Here is a 16,215-nt window from a genome sequence, read left to right as displayed (position 1 = left end):
AAAATCCAAGGATGTTGTGCCTTCCAGGGATTAAAAATAACAATGCTGGTCATTTATTATTACTCTTGATAATCTAGTCGGTGAGCACTTTGCAACCGGGGAAAATTGAGGCAGTTAACTCTTTGTCGTACTGTATCTTTTTAACTTTGTAGTGTCGCAAGGCAATACTTTTCGAAACACGTCGGGGTCACCCTCTCAGAAATCTGATCCCTGGTTTTTATTAACTAGGGGTTTTTGTTGTTGGGGAGGGGGGTCGAATCCACAGCCACTATTAATAAGGAGTTCTACAAAGGCTGTTGAAATCCTTTGGCCTAACCAGACGAAATCTTTTTACTGCTTGATAATGGGTGTTTTCGTTACCTTCTGCCCACGGAAGTCCTGCCGAGAAATCCGCCCACTTCTCTTAAAGAATTGTTCTCTGTGTGACTTTTTAACATCTGTGCACTTTCTGGGACTTCCCCCCCACCCCACGTCTGTGATGTTTCACGCTGTGCAAAAACAAATTTCTAATAGAGGTCTGAGTGGATTTGTCTTCAAACCGAAAAGCATTTTAATCACCAAATTTTCCAAACGGTTTGTTGGTTCGCTCTTTTTTTCCCGAATGTTTGAGGGTTTCTTTCTGTAAAGGACTGAATTAAAAAAAAATCCTTCTATAACTGCTTGTTCTACTTGGTCCTCTTTTACTACGAGGAATTAAGAGCTTTGCAGGATCATGCACAAGGGCAGCTGTCCTTCATGGGGGGGGGGGTTGTCTCCTGTCTCATTGCATATTATCATGGCGAATTCATCCCTCCCAGCTCTTGCCTCGGATAAACAGATTTAACAGGCTTTTGTGGCGCTTCAAAAGCCTGCCAAACCTCTTTGACCTGAAGCCAGAATGGGACCAGAAAAAGGGGTGTGCCAGGCACGGCAGTGTGTAGAAACTGTTCTCTGTCTCCAGCTTTACATAGCTTCATTCTCCTCATAGACTCATAGAAGGACTCATAGAATCATAGAGTTGGAAGGGACCACCAGGGTCATCTAGTCCAACCCCCTGCACAATGCAGGAAATTCACAACTACCTCCCCCCACACACACACACACACAGTGACCTCCATGGCCAGAAGATGACCATCTAACCTCTGCTTTAAAACCTCCCGGGAAGGAGAGCTCACCACCTCCCGAGGAAGCCTGTTCCACTGAGGAACGGCTCTAACTGTTAGAAAATTCTTCCTAATGTCTAGATGGAAACTCTTGATTTAATTTCAACCCATTGGTTCTGGTCCAACCTTTTGGGGCAACAGAAAACCACTCGGCACCCTCCTCTATATGGCAGCCCTTCAGGTACTCGAAGATGGTTATCATATCCCCTCTCTGTCCTCTCCTGGCTAAACACACCCAGTTCCTTCAGCCTTTCCCCATAAGACTTGGTCTCCAGACTCCTCGCGCCCACATGGTGCAAATCAGGTTGTTATGTATATAAAACGGTTTGGTGAACAGATCTCCTTCCCCAATTATGTAACTTTGCACTCAGCCCAAGGGTACTCATTTCAGGAACTCGGGAGCATTTCTTAAGGGCTGTTTGCTTCACTAGCAGAGATGGCCAGTCTCTGATTGGAAAGCTTGCACCTTCTGCAAAGAGTCACTCCAATTTTCCGCAAGTGTTACTGGTATTAGTTCTTCAGTGTCCTTCAGTGTGACTCCTCTGAAGATGCCGGCCACAGCTGCGGGCGAAACGTCAGGAAAGAAAATACCAAGACCACGGTCACACAGCCCGGATAACCTACAAGAACCAATGAACTCCGACCGTGAAAGCCTTCGACAATATTTTGTTACTGGTATGTTTCAGAGCCAGCGTGGTGTAGTGGTTAAGAGCAGTGGTTTGGAGCGGTGGACTCTAAACTGGAGAACAGGGTGTGATTCCCCACTCCGCCACATGAGTGGCGGACACTAATCTGCTGAACTGGGTTGGGTCCCCCACTCCTACACACGAAGCCTGCTGGGTAACCTTGGGCTAGTCACAGCTCTCTTTGAGCTCTCTCAGCCCCACCTACCTCGCAGGGTGTCTGTTGTGGGGAAGGGAAGGTGATTGTAAGCCGGTTTGATTCTCCCTTAAGTGGTAGAGAAAGTCGGCATATAAAAACCAACTCCTCCTCCCCCTCCTCTTCTTCTCCTCCTCTCCCTCCTCCTCCTCTCTAGTTCCAACCTATTGAGAAAAGCCTGCAAAAACAAAGAATTTCCAGCTTGGGCTTGTAGCTGGTGGCCCCAGCTCTTCCCAGGCCAGGAGATGACCCAAGACACTTTGGTTCCTAAAAGGGACACGCCCGAGTGGTGTCTCCTGAGGATGACTCAGTGACTGTTGCCAGCCTTTAACAGAAATATTTGCTTTCTGAGATGGCCAACTTCTTTCTTCCTGATAGGCCTGAATGTGTAGATTGCATTTAGTACAGCAAAGACTGGAAGCTTGTGTGGAAATACTGCTACCTAGAGGCTAGTTGATGCAACAAAGAGACTGCTATTATATTTTTACCTCTGGGCGCCCCTATATGTTTTTCTCACCCGCCATCCTCACAGCCTAACCTACTTAGGCTGAGAGAGAACGTGGCTGGCCCAAGGTCACTCAAGGCAGAGTGGGATTTGAATCCAGGTCTTCCCAGTCCTCGTCTGACGCTCTGACGACCACACCCCTTTGGCTTTCCTGTCTTATGAAGAATGCTTCTCCTGCCCCCCTTTCCTGTCTCGAATCTGACCAGAAAGATTTCACTGTGTGAAGTGTACGCCAATGAAATCTCATCAGTATTATCTAAGCAGAGCAAGAATTCCCTCCACGTTAAGCACAATGTCTGTCACAGGCTGAGGCAATTTTAAAATCACAAGATTATACTTGGGTCTCTATGGATTCACACCTAAGATCTAGTATACACTGTCTGACCACACATCTGTGAAAAGCTTGCAAGCATAAGAACATAAAAAAGCCCTGCTGGATCAGACCCAGGCCCACCAAGACCAGTAGTCTGTTCACACAGTGGCCAACCAGGTGCCTCTAGGAAGCCCACAAACAAGACGACTGCAGCAGCACCATCCTGCCTGTGTTCCACAGCACCCAAGATAATAGGCCTGCTCCTCTGATCCTGGAGAGAATAGTCATGCATCATGACTAGTAGCTATTTTGACTAGTAGCCGTGGATACCCCTCTCCTTCATGAATATATCCACTCCCCTCTTAAAGCCTTCCAAGTTGGCAGCCATCACCACATCCTGGGGCAGGGAGTTCCACAAGTCACAGTAAAGACACTAACCAATAGTTCTCTGCTGTGTATTAATTTTACTGGAGTTTTAAGTTTGTATGGCTTATTGAATCTTCTTAACATTTAGAAGCAGTCTCAGATGTGTCTGGCTCTGGGGATGTAGAATAGAAAGAGTTCTTTCCTAATAATAACCCCCAGCATCTGGCTATTCAGAGGCATACTACTTCTGAACATGGAGGTTCTATACAGCTGCCGTGGCAAATAGCCATTAATAGACGTAACTACGTGGACGTAGCTGAGAATGTGGAACGGTTTCATCTGCCATTGATTCCGCCTTGCAGGAGACGGCACCAATCCAGCGCTTGGGGTGTTCTGGACTCTGCATATTATGACCACGACTGCAAATCATTATTAACCAAACGGCCTTTTCTCTTAACCACTACACCATGCTGGCTCTCAACTAAGAACATAAGAAAGGCCCTACTGGATCAGACCAAGGCCCATCAAGTCCAGCAGTCTGTTTACACAGGGGCCAACCAGGTGCCTCTAGGAAGCCCACAAACAAGACGGCTGCAGCAGCACCATCCTGCCTGTGTTCCAAAGCACCTAAAAATATTCCTTGTCATGAGCCTCCTTGATCTATATTTCGCTGGCATCAGCTCTGCCCCCAGTTCGTAGCTCCCAAACCTTGAAGCTGCCTTATACTGAATCAGACCATTGATCTATCCAAATCAGTCTTGCCTACTCTGACTGGCAGTGGCTCTCCAGGGTCTCCCGAAGAGGTCCTTCCATCACCTCCTCCCTAATCCTTTCAACTGGAGATGTTGGAGGTTGAACCTGGGACCTCCTGCATGCCAAGCAGATGCTCTACCACTAAGCCACATCCCCTCTGTCAAGGTCAGTCTTTACTCTGACCGGCAGCAGCTCTCCAGGTTCTCAGGTGGAGATTTTAACTTGATCCTTTTAACTGGAGACATCAGAGATTGAATCTGGGACCGTATACATTCCGAGAAGTAGCTGGGCCTCTCAGCCACAGCCCCTCCGATTCAGGCGCTCAGGCTCTCTTACAAGCTCGGCCCTGCCCTACCCAAGTAATGCCCTTATCCCTTGCCTGCTTTTAATACTGCTTATGGAAGCATTATTAAGGCTTACTAGGAGCCAGCGTGGTGTAGTGGTTAAGAGCGGTGGTTTGGAGCGGTGGACTCTGATCTGGAGAACCGGGTTTGATTCCCCACTCCTCCACATGAGCGGCGGAGGCTAATCTGGTGAGCTGGATTTGTTTCCCCCACTCCTACCCATGAAGCCAGCTGGGTGACCTTGGGCTAGTCACACTCACTCAGCCCCACCTACCTCACAGGGTGTCTGTTGGGGGGCGGGGAAGGGAAGGTGATTGTAAGCCGGTTTGATTCTTCCTTAAGTGGTAGAGAGGTCCTATGTATTTGCTTTTGTACACTTTATTTTTTATGCCAATAAAGGCTTCAGACTGATGGGGTAGAGGAAGTCGACATATAAAAACCAACTCTTCTTCTTCTACCTCTAGCCGAAGCCTGTGCCTCTTCCAAAAAAACAGTCACCCCATGCCTTGCTTGTAGCTAAGAAAGAAAAGAAGAATGTTTACTATAGGCGAACGCGTTTCCTTTTCTCCTTTATTGGTCTTCATGGAAATTCCCCCCTACTCGAACAACCCCCACTCTTTGTTCAAGGATGCTGAAGGCAGGAAACTGAATAGGCCAGTTAATCAGCAACTCTTCTCTGAGTGCCCCTTATAAACTGCCAGGGGTGGAAAACCCTGACTGGCACTTTGAAATGCAGCGGTGCAGGCCTTAAAAAGCAGCCCGGACCACAGAAAGCCAGTAGGTAAAAATTTCCCTGTTTTTTCTCTCCATACCAGGAAACGCTTCACCTGCTAGCTCCCTGTGGGTCAGGGTGTTGCGCCAGCCACAGGCGTCGACCCACTTAGCAACCTTTGCATTGTGAAGGAGCCGGCTTGGCATCTTTTGCAGGAGGGTACAAAGATGCAACAGCTGCTTCTGGAAACAATGGTTCCTCCAGGACAAAAGCTTCCGGGCAGTTGTTCCGGCCAGAAGGAGAGGAATTGGGGGTGTGGTGTGAATTAACTCAGCCCTCACCTCCCACTTATAACCCACCTGCTGTTGAATTGACAACATGCTGTAGCTGCCATTCTGTTCATTGTAATGGGGATTTTGTGGCGGTCCTTTCATTCTGCAGATGTGGAGCAGTGGCTGAGAAAGCGCTCTCCTAAAATGGCTGAGAAGTGAGGCAAACTTTTTTTCTTAATGGGAGGCAGATTTCTACATCACATCTTTTTTTTAATGGAGGGGGGGTGAAACAATTACCTGCCCCCTCAGTAAAATCTCCCTGGTGTGCTTCTTCATGAGTCACTAGTCCAAATGTGCCTTCTGACTGGAAGCCAGACAGCCTAGAGGTCACAGAATCAGCACTGCTGACAGGTGGCCATCTAGCCTCTGCTTAAAAATCTTCAGGGAAGGAGAGTTCACCACCTCCCGAGGAAGCCTGTTCCATAGAGCAGTTCCTCAGTGGAACAGGCTTCCTCGGGAGGTGGTAAGCTCTCCTTCCTTGGAGGTTTTACAGCAGAGGTTAGATGTCAGCAATGCTGATACTATGACTTTAGGCAGGTCATGAGAGGGAGGGCATCTTGGCCATCTTCTGGGCAAGGAGTAGGGGGTCACTGGAGTGGGGAAGGGGAGGTAGTTGTGAATTTCTTGCATTGTGCAGGGGGTTGGACTAGATGACCCTGGTGGTCCCTTCCAACTCTATGTTCCTATTCTATTATTCTATGAGGTGGGAATTACAGCTTATTTCCACACTACAGAGATCAATTCTCCTAAAGAAAATGCATGTTTTGGAGGGTGGACATTGTACCCCATTGAGGTCCTTGTTCTCCCCAGACTCCACCCCCAAACCTCCAGGTGTTTCCCAACCTGGATATGGCAACCCACCCCCCACCCCTGGCCTGTGAGGACCTGGCACCTAGGATTGGGAGGGCTTGGCATTCTCATCACTTCCAGTTCCTTTCATAGTTCCCAATCACCACTCTCGACAGTTGACAACTTTGTACAACCCCCTGCTCCTGCACTTTTAACAGCAACAGGAACTGTTCGCATCTTACGGTGACCACACTGAACTTAAATCCTCTGCCATGAACTGACTCCCAAGGCCAACCATACTCCCTTAGTCTCAATAAGGTTAACAATACTGGCCTACCTTGCAGGGCTCTTGAGAAAGCCTGCAATGTATGCCAAGCTTTTTAGATACACTATGAGATCATTGTTATTTGCAACTGGGAATGTTGCCATGCCCCACTGCAGAAGAAGGCTGGCAGATGAGGGTGGTGGTTAATGCAGGAGGCTCCTAGGCTATGAAAAAAATCTCCCGCAGAGGTGCTGCCGTTAATGGCGCAGGAGTGAAAGAGGCCATTTTATTGGGTCAACTGGACACTCCTATTCTCCTAGTGGTAAAAGTGTATTGCTTTATTGCATGATGATTTTAATTGCCTGGAAAGGTGCCCCTTGGAATGGGAAGTATCAGACCCTAGATCAACTGACAGGTAGGTCACAGAGAGAGTAGGAAGCATCTGCCTGCCAGGGGAACCCCGTAGACCTCCCCAGTAACCACCTGATTTAGATTACCCTTATAGTGTAATCCTGAATAGAATGTAATCCTTCCAAGATGTATTGATTGACTTTGGTGGATTAGATGATTGTAATGTTCTATAGGGCTATAAGGGGCTGTGGCTCAGAGGATGAGTCACTGCTTTGCATGTGGAAGGTCCTAGGTTCAATCCCCGGCTTCTCCAGTTAAAAGGCCCTGGTAGGTGATGTGAAAAACCTCCACCTGAGATCCCAGAGAGCTGCTGCCAGCCTGAGTAGATGATGCTGACCTTTGATGCTCTGATCCAGGATAAGGCAGCTTCAAGTGTGACTTCACTGCTAGTTGAGATTTGTGTAAAAGTCTATTAAAGTGCAGAACTTGCTCAAGGCTACCCGGAAGGCCCGTGTAGGTTTATTGTGTGTGTGGGGGGGAGCCTGGCCAAGGATTTAGTGATTTGGTTGGTTGGTGGAGGTGGGGGGGGGGAGAAGCCTGCAGGGATTCAGGTTACACCACCTAGTTTAGTAAAGAACTAGTTCTGGAGACTCAGGATAGGGGGGCAAGAAAGCGAAATTCACACTAACATGGAGGAAAAACTTTAATTGTTTTAAAGTCAGTGCATTAAAAATACTGTACACTACTTTTTTAAAAAGGAACAATTATAAAAATAGATTCTGTTCACTACAAAAACCAAGCCTTCGGAAACATTTTCCTTCCTTGTAAGGGAAAAGTATTTTAGAACCTCTGCACCTACACCTTTAACAGCATCTGCAGCCACCAACAGGTGGATATTCTTATCTTCGCCTGCTGATTTCTGCCTGGCAAGCTACAGCTGAAGTCAGGAGAGTAGGGTGGAGCAGTTTTCTTACCGTACCCTCGATAACTGAACCCCCCTCCCCTCATTTTCTGTGCTACTAATTACAGAAGAGAGGCCAATGCAAAGAGGGTTGTCACTTTTCTTTTTCTTTCCGACTCTGCTTTCCACAGCCTGGCAATTGGCGTAGCTAAGGTAGCCAAGGGGCATGGAAGGAAATAGAGGCTTAATGTATGGAAATGGGCCGTTGAAGCTCCCCCCACCCCCATGGAGGTAAATAACAATCCCATTAAGCCTCTATTAATGGGTCCTGCTCTTTTCTGTTTTCACCGCTAGGGGGCAGCGTTCCCCACACCTTCTCCAGTCCCCCCCCCCCCCAGTCCCTTAAACATCAAGCTAAAATAAGGGGACAAGACTCTCGCCCCATCTGGGGCACAGCTTGCCCCACCTCTGACTTTTAAAGAAAAGCCGCTTGGCTTTTAATGCCGGACGTGGCAGTCTCCACATGGCTGCTTGTCTGTAGAATAGGTAAAAAGAAAATACAGCGTGGGTTGTTTTTTTAAAAAAACTCTTTAGCATGATTGCAAATGATAAGAGTCTGAAAGCCGGGATAGCCCATTTCAGTAGATCCCACCAGCTCATTACATCACCATCCCTCCAGCCCCCATACACATTGGCCAGGGAGGGCCTACCCCTGGGGTCCCCAACATGATGCTGGTGGGTGCCATAGCACCCACCACACCTTTTCTGTCGCCAGCCAAGCATTTTTATAAAGTGGGTGGGGCCAGCTAGGGCTTTACCCTGCAAGGCTGCTGATTGGCTGTGCAGATTTTTTTAAAAAAAGATGCTGCTTTGAGGGCAGCTGGCACCAGGGCAGGAAGATCTGCCCTTCTATTACTGAAGTTAAGCTGTGGCTGTCCTTTTGTGTCTGGCTCTGCCTCCTGTGGCAACCATTTTCTCACTCCCCCCCCCCCCCGTGGCCTGTCAGGCTGAAGTGCCCCGCATATTTTTTTTGAGTTTCTCACACTGAACCGTTATTCAGGAAGTGACTGCGAAGCTGGCGCACACCTGCTTCACATTTCTTAAGATCCCCTTTAACGACCTTTTGTGTTTGCTCCGCCCCGCCACGAAGAATCCCCTCAAGGAACCATGCAAAATCACAGCTGCGGGTTAGCTATGCAACCGGCGGTTGCCAATGGCTATGCAAACAAGGAGCAGGGGTGTGGGTGTGGAATTTCTCCTTTTGCGTAGGGACCGTGAACAGGCATTTTAAAGTAGTAGAAAAGGGCAAGAATCCAGTAGCACCTTAAAGAGTAACAAAAATATTTTCTGGTAGGGTATGAGCTTTCGGCCCTGACCTGGATGGCCCAGGCTAGCCTGATCTCGTCAGGTCTCAGAAGCTAAGCAGGGTCAGCCCTGGTTAGTATTTGGATGGGAGACCACCAAGGAAGGCCAAGGTTGCTATACAGAGGAAGGCACTGGCAAACCACCTCTGTTAGTCTCTTGCCTTGAAAACCCCATAAGGGGTCGCCATAAGTCGGCTGCGACTTGACGGCACTTTACACACACACATGAGCTTTCGTGAGCCACAGCTCACTTCTTCAGATACAGCTAGAATGTGAATCCATCTGTCTTTTAAAGGCATTTTAAAGGTCGCATTTTTAAAAAGGGCTTTAAAGAGGGAGCATCACAATTGACCCTGCATAAATGCCTGAAGAGTCTGGTGCCAACTCGGGCGATTCTTGACGTCTCTGGTGGAGCTGGAAAGGCGGCGCTCCGGGGTCTTCTCAGCGTCGGGAAGCCGCCCCACCGGGCGCTCTGGGGGGCTGGAGAGCCCCTTGGGGGGGGGCGTCTTACCAGGGTCGCCACAGCCGGACCTGTTGGCTCCCGGCGGCGTGGCTCCTCGGCTGGCTCCGGCTCTCCCCCGACGGGGCGGACGCCTGGCTCCCTCGAACTCGCGGCGGCGGCGGCGGCTTGGCCGGCCGGGCCTTGGCGGGGCTCGGCCACTGGGGGGCGCGCCGAGGCTCCGGGCCGCTGTCCGTGGTGCTGAAGGCAGGCAGAGCGCGGGCGAAGTCGTGGAGGCGCAGGAAGGAGGCGGCCGCGCCGGCAGCTTCGGAGCGCACCAGGAACTGGCGCACGCCTTGCAGGCAGCTCCGGAAGCCGGCCTGGAAGTCGGCGCTCTTGGCGGGCGGCGGCGGCAGCCCTGGCGGAGGAGGGAAGCGGGAGGAAGTCAGCCCCAGGCAGGCCTCGCCTTCGGGGGCAAGATTTCTTTTTTTAAAAAAATATTTTTAAATTTTTTTCCAATTAACATATCAAACATAAAAACAATATCCAATAATAAGAATAATAGTTATATATATATATATATATATATATATATATATATATATATATATATATATATATATATATATATATATATACACATACACACACACACACACACATACACCAATATAACAATATAATGACTTCCCCCTCCCCCTCTTCCATCTAAAAATAAATTGTATCAACTTTTGCTAACGAAACTAATCCCAATATTTTTTGTCGAAGGCTTTCACGGTCAGAGTTCGTTGGTTCTTGTAGGTTATCCGGGCTGTGTGACCGTGGTCTGGGTATTTTCTTTCCTGACGTTTCGCCAGCAGCTGTCACGGTCAGAGTTCATTGGTTCTTGTAAGTTATGAGCATGCAGTGTCTTTAATGATGTCTACACTTTTTATTAATTTTATATTTACTGATTTAATAATGTTAGATATAATAAGATTAGGTTAATTAAAAAGTAAAAAAAAAATTGGTTCTTGTAGGTTATCCGGGCAGTGTGACAGTGGTCTTGGTATTTTCTTTCCTGACGTTTCGCCAGCAGCTGTGGCAGGCTTCTTCAGAGGAGTAACACTGAAGGACAGGGTCTAGACACTGTCCTTCAGTGTTACTCCTCTGAAGATGTTTCGCCAGCAGCTGTGGCAGGCATCTTCAGAGGAGTAACGCTGAAGGACAGTGTCTCTTAAGTGAGACACTGTCCTTCAGTGTTACTCCTCTGAAGATGCCTGCCACAGCTGCTGGCGAAACGTCAGGAAATAAAATACCAAGACCACGGTCACACAGCCCGGATAACCTACAAGAACCAATATTTTTTTTATTTTTTAATTAACCTAATCTTATTATATCTAACATTATTAAATCAGTAAATATAAAATTAATAAAAAGTGTAGACATCATTAAATCGGTAGTTAATATGAGATTAATAAAAGATGTAAATAAGGGGTTAGATCAAATAATTTTCTAAATGGTCCCGTTGAAAATTAACTATTCCCAAAAGTAAACACTCAGTTTAACAGTTGAGGTACTCAATAAAAGATAAAAACAAACAGGAACCATTAAATTTATATAGTCAAGAAAAAGTACAGAATAAAAACATGTTAACTTCCCCTACACCTCCCTCCTCTTCCATTAGAAATTAGTTGCTTTATTAATTTTCCATTTCACCCCAGCATGAAACCTTCGGGGGCAAGATTTCAACCCCGGTTTAGTTCATAGAATCATAGCATTGGAAGGGACCACCAGGGTCATCTAGTCCAACCCCCTGCACGATGCAGGAAACTCACAACTACCTCCAGGACACACACCCAGTGACCCCTACTCCACACCCAGAAGATGGCCAAGATGCCCTCCCTCTCTTGAATTGCCCAAGGTCATAGAATCAGCATGGCCATGAAGCTGCCTTATACTGAATCAGACCCCTGGTCCATCAAAGTCAGTATTGTCTACTCAGACTGGCAGCGGCTCTCCAGGGTCTCAGGCAGAGGTCTTTCACATCACCTACTTGCCTGGTCCCTTTAACTGGAGATGCCGGGGATTCGAACCTGGGAATTTCTGCATTCAAAGCAGAGGCTCTTCCATTGAGCTGCAGCCCTCTTTCGGAGTGGCCGTTTGCTGGCCCTCCGTGGTCACATTACTTACATGCTGGGCACTTATAGTGAAAAGTTAAATTGTGGAACTCCCTGCCCCAGGATGTGCTGATGGCTGCCAGCTTGGAGGGCTTTAAGAGGGAAGAAGATGGTCATGGAGGAGAGGGCTATTCATGGCTACTGGTCAAAATTGATACTAGTCATGATGCATACCTATTCTCTCCAGTATCAGAGGAGCAGGCCTGTTATATTAGGTGCTGTGGAACACAAGCAGGACAATGTTGCTGCCGCTGTTTGTGGGCTTTCTAGAGGCACCTGGTTGGCCACTGTGTGAACAGACTGCTGGACTTGATGGGCCTGGGTCTGATCCAGCAGGGTCTTTCTTATGTTCTTAAAAGCACACCTATTGAGTTAACTGCATTGGAGTCTCTTTCCATGGGTGTCCTCCCCTCTACTAAAGTGTGGGCTTGAACACATGAAGCTACATTATACTGAATCAGACTCTTGGTCTATTGAAGTCAGTATTGTCTACTCTGACCGGCAGCAGCTCTCCAGGGTCTCGGGCAGGGGTCTTTCACATCACCCACTTGCCTGGTTCCTTTAACTGGCGATGCCGGGGATTGAACCTGGGACCTTCTGCATGCCAAGCAGATGCTCTACCACTGAGCCCCACAGCCCCCCACTCCAGCATGGTGCAGAAGTGAGTGTTGGGACTAGGATCCAGGAGACCCAGGTTTGAATACCGACTTTCTCTACCACTTAAGGGAGACTCAAACCGGCTTATGATCACCTTCCCTTCTCCACAATAGACACCCTGTGAAGTAGGTGAGGCTGAGAGAGCTCTAAGAGAGCTGTGACTAGCCCAAGGTCACGCAGTTCACCAGATTAGCCTCCGCCGCTCATGTGGAGGAGTTGGGAATCAAACCCGGTTCTCCAGATCAGACTCCACCGCTCTTAACCACTACACCACGCAGGAAGGGAGCTATAGCGACCCCCGTCTTTCCATAGGATAAGATGCGGCTGGCCCTACCTTGGACCGAGCGCTGCAGGCTCCGCATGTACTTCACGCTCAACTCCAGGATATCGGCCTTCTCCAGCTTGCGCTTCCGGATCTACGATGTTCAAAGCAAGCCATGGGATGATTTGGGGGGCCCTGCCTCCTCCTCCCCCCCCCATGTCACCCGGGCCTTCCGAGCCCCGACTTTTCAGCCCTCAGTAGGGATGAAAGTGGGGAGGTCCCGGGCGCAGGGCTGAGAGGGGAACCCCACAGCAGGTAGGGCCGGCGCGGGTTCCAGAGCAAGGGGCTGCGGGATGCCTGTCCTGGTCCCCCGCTTCCTCCTCTTCCCACCCTTGGCTTATGGAAGACCCCCCCTCCGGTCTTGGAGGGCTCCCTCCCGGGCCATGAGGGCGAGGGGGCTCTCACCTGGTGGGAATAGTGCTTTTCTAACAGCGCTTTGAGCTGGTCCAGAGAGACGTTGATGCGCGCTCGCCTCTTCTTCTCCATCAGGGGCTTGGAGACCTGGGGAGGCACAACCCGGGGCTTCAGTGCCCGCTTTTCCCGGGATTGGGCCGGGGCTCCCAGAGGACTGGAGCCCCGATAGCGATCTTCAGTGCTGCAGCGTGACCCTGAGCGTGTGCAGAGTGCCTTTCCCGCCCGCCAAGCAACCCGCGGACAGTCTCTTCCAGTCCCTGGCGCGGGGAGGGGGGGGGAGAGATTCGAAGGAAGGACTTCTAACGTGGCCATTTATGCATGGGAGGTTTTAAATGGATTTGCCACTCTTTAGATGCACATTTCCCCCGTCCGAATTCTCAAAACTCGACAGTAAGCCCCCATGCAGAGTTTTGAGAAATCGGATGGGGAAAATGCGCATCTAGAGAGCAGCGAATCCAAAGCATAAATGGCCTGGGAGCGGGGGGTCTTGGGAGGGGTTCGGCAGCGGGGCTTGCTCGGAAGGGGCAAGGCGTGAAGCGAAGAAGAGAGCTTCTGAGCGGGTGCAGAGTCCTCCCCCCCCCCAGTAAGTCATTGGGGCGAAAACGCACCGGAGGTTTTGCCTTGGATTTGGTGCTCTCTAAATGCACATTTTCCCCATCCGAACTCTCAACATTCAAAAATAAAAGTCCCCGTGCAGAGTTTGGAGAATTGGGATGGGGGCAATGTGCATCTAGAGTCTAGAGTCTAGATGCACATTTTCCCCCTCCAAATTCTCCAAACTCTGCACGGGGACTTATTTTTGAATTTTTGAGAGTGGCAGATCAAGGCCAAACCTCCCATGCGCCAATGGCCAAAGTCTATCGCCCAAAGCTCACGTCGGAAGACACTACAGCTTCGATGCTTGGGGGGGGGGGGTGTCCCCGTGGGAGTGAGGGAAGGGCATCCTGCAGGTGCTCAGAGGCTTTCCCCCAGGGTTACGCTCTGGCAACCGATGCTGGCCTGAGCCCCGGCCCCGGCCGCCCCCTCCCAAACCTTGCGGAAGGCTCCGGGAGCCCGCTTCTCCGGCGGCCGGCAGTCTGCGCCCATCGCGTGTCCTCCTCAGCCCGTCGTGCGCCCCGGAGGCGGACTTTTATACCGGCCTTTCCATCTGAATGGCCCCATTCAGGCCGGGGCGCCTCCCCTCGGGAGGGAGGGAGCCGGAGCCGGGCGACGGGGGGTGGGTGGGAAGAGGGCAGCAGAGGCCTGGATCCGAAGCCGGCCGCCGGCGGACATCGAAGCCTTTGGGGCGAGAAGGGGCATCTTCAGCCGGGGAAGTCCAGGACACCGAGCCTGTGCAGAGTGCCGTTCCCTTTCAGCCCAGAAAACGCCCCAAGCTGTTCTCCCTCTCTCGTAATACCAGAAGGCGGGCTCATCTGCTGAAGCTGGAGGGTGAGAGATTCCAAACAGATAAAAGGAAGTGTATCTTCACACAACGCATAGTTGAATTGTTGGAACTCCCTGCCCCAGGATGGGGTGATGGCTGCCAACTTGGAAGGCTTTAAGAGGGGGGTGGGCATGTTCATGGGGGAGAGGGCTATCCACGGCTACTAGTCAAAAGGGATACTAGTCATGATGCATCCCTATTCTCTCCAGGATCAGAGGAGCATGCCTATTATTTTGGGTGCGGTGGAACACAGGCAGGATAATGCTGCTGCAGTCTTCTTGTTTGGGGGCTTCCACAGTTGGCCACTGTGTGAACAGACAGCTGGACTTGTTGGGCCTGGGTCTGATCCAGCAGGGCTTTTCTTAGGTTCTTATGTTCTTAACCCATTTTTTAGCCAGAGTCAGGAAGGAAGACCGCAAGGGCAGAGGGGGTGGTTTCCAGGCCAGAGGTAGGGGCGATCCATCTTCGCTGAGCACATGTCCTGCTGGAGAAAGGAGCGAGCCGGACAAAAAGTCAATTTTCTGCCTCTTGAGGCTCAATCGGAGCGGAGCTTCCTTGCTGTGCTGGTCCCAGAGACATGTGTCGTATTCAAGTGGCCCCCAACAGGGAGCTTTCCCGTCCCTGGGCCCACAACGACGCCCCCACTCCACTAAGTCTCCCGTCCCTTTACAACTTACAATGTCTGCTGGGGATTTAGTGTGCAGGAGTGTTCTGCGCATAAGCTTTACAACCACCTTGCAAGGCAGGCCAGTAAGATTAACGACCCCACTGTTTCAAACGTTGGTCTGAAGGATGAGACACCGTGATGAGTCCATCGCTTGCTCCAGTCCAAAGGGACATTGGAGGGATTTTTGCTTCACAGCCCGCAGGATTTACCAGCAAGGGTAATTAATAAAGCCAAGGCATGTATCTCTCCCTTACCAACAATTGTACACGCATATCTGCAGAATGTTATAGCTTCACTGTAACTTGTGAACGGGGAAATCCCTGTGTCGATTCCATGAAGATTAAAAAGAACGCGCAAGAACCCAGACAACATAAACCGAAGTCAGATCAGGATTAGTCGTGGGCTGTGTGTGTGTGTGGGGGGGGGGGTGGAGATGGAGGCTGTGGGGGGGGCCTTCTTGGTCGGTGGGTGGGAGAGCTGGCGAGGTTGCAGTTCTTCAGGGCTGGCAAGGCTGGACTAGATGCCCTCGTGGCTCCCCCCCTCCAGCGCTTTTTGTCTCTAATTTGGGGGGTGGGGGCCCCCTCCCCCCAAAGTGCACGTGGGAAATGAGCCCTGCTGGTGGGGGGGCGGCTTCGAGGAGGCGTGGCCCGGATTCTCCTCGCTCCAGGCTTGCCCCGAGGAGCCTCGAACCGCCCGCCGGGCGCCCATTCACCGCCGCCGCCTCCATAATAGGCGATTCGCTTTGGTGCAGCAGACAAAACCCCCAGATGTTGCGAGGCGCGGCCCGGTGGTGGGAGCCCGGCTGGGGGGGGGAGAGAGATACGTGGAATGCCAATGAACATTCACCCCCCCTTTCTGCAAATGGAAGAGGACCGCAGCTTTGTTGTGGGGGGGGGCAGGCTAAACCCCCTCCCCAATTTGTCCTCTTAAACCCCCCACATTCTTAAAGACACTGCATGCTCATAACCCCTTTTACAGTTTTAAAGGGGGGGGGTGAAGGGACAAAGCCAAACGAGGGGGGGATGTCCCTTGCACGCCAGAACTGTATTCTCACTGCATCGGGTTTTAAGCAGCTCTGCGGGCGGGGTGGGGGGGGGGAGAGGGCTGGCGATCGGAGG

General features: G+C 50.5%; 1 protein-coding gene across 1 annotated transcript; it reads right to left on the bottom strand.

Annotated features, from left to right (window-relative positions):
• Window positions 1–9,523: 9,523 nt before the first annotated feature.
• Window positions 9,524–14,068, bottom strand: HES3 (hes family bHLH transcription factor 3). The gene is made up of 4 exons (XM_056865613.1): window positions 14,040–14,068; window positions 12,999–13,094; window positions 12,606–12,687; window positions 9,524–9,873 (listed from the first exon to the last, which is right to left on the bottom strand). The coding sequence occupies exons 2-4, from the start codon at window positions 13,077–13,079 to the stop codon at window positions 9,524–9,526; spliced, it is 513 nt and encodes a 170-aa protein (XP_056721591.1). The 5' UTR covers window positions 13,080–13,094; window positions 14,040–14,068.
• Window positions 14,069–16,215: the final 2,147 nt, after the last annotated feature.

This window comes from Euleptes europaea, chromosome 19 (genome assembly GCF_029931775.1).
Source record: "Euleptes europaea isolate rEulEur1 chromosome 19, rEulEur1.hap1, whole genome shotgun sequence".
NCBI classification, from domain to species: domain Eukaryota; kingdom Metazoa; phylum Chordata; class Lepidosauria; order Squamata; family Sphaerodactylidae; genus Euleptes; species Euleptes europaea.
Note: the sequence above shows the minus strand (reverse complement) of the source record. Positions and strands in the feature narration are given on the sequence as shown.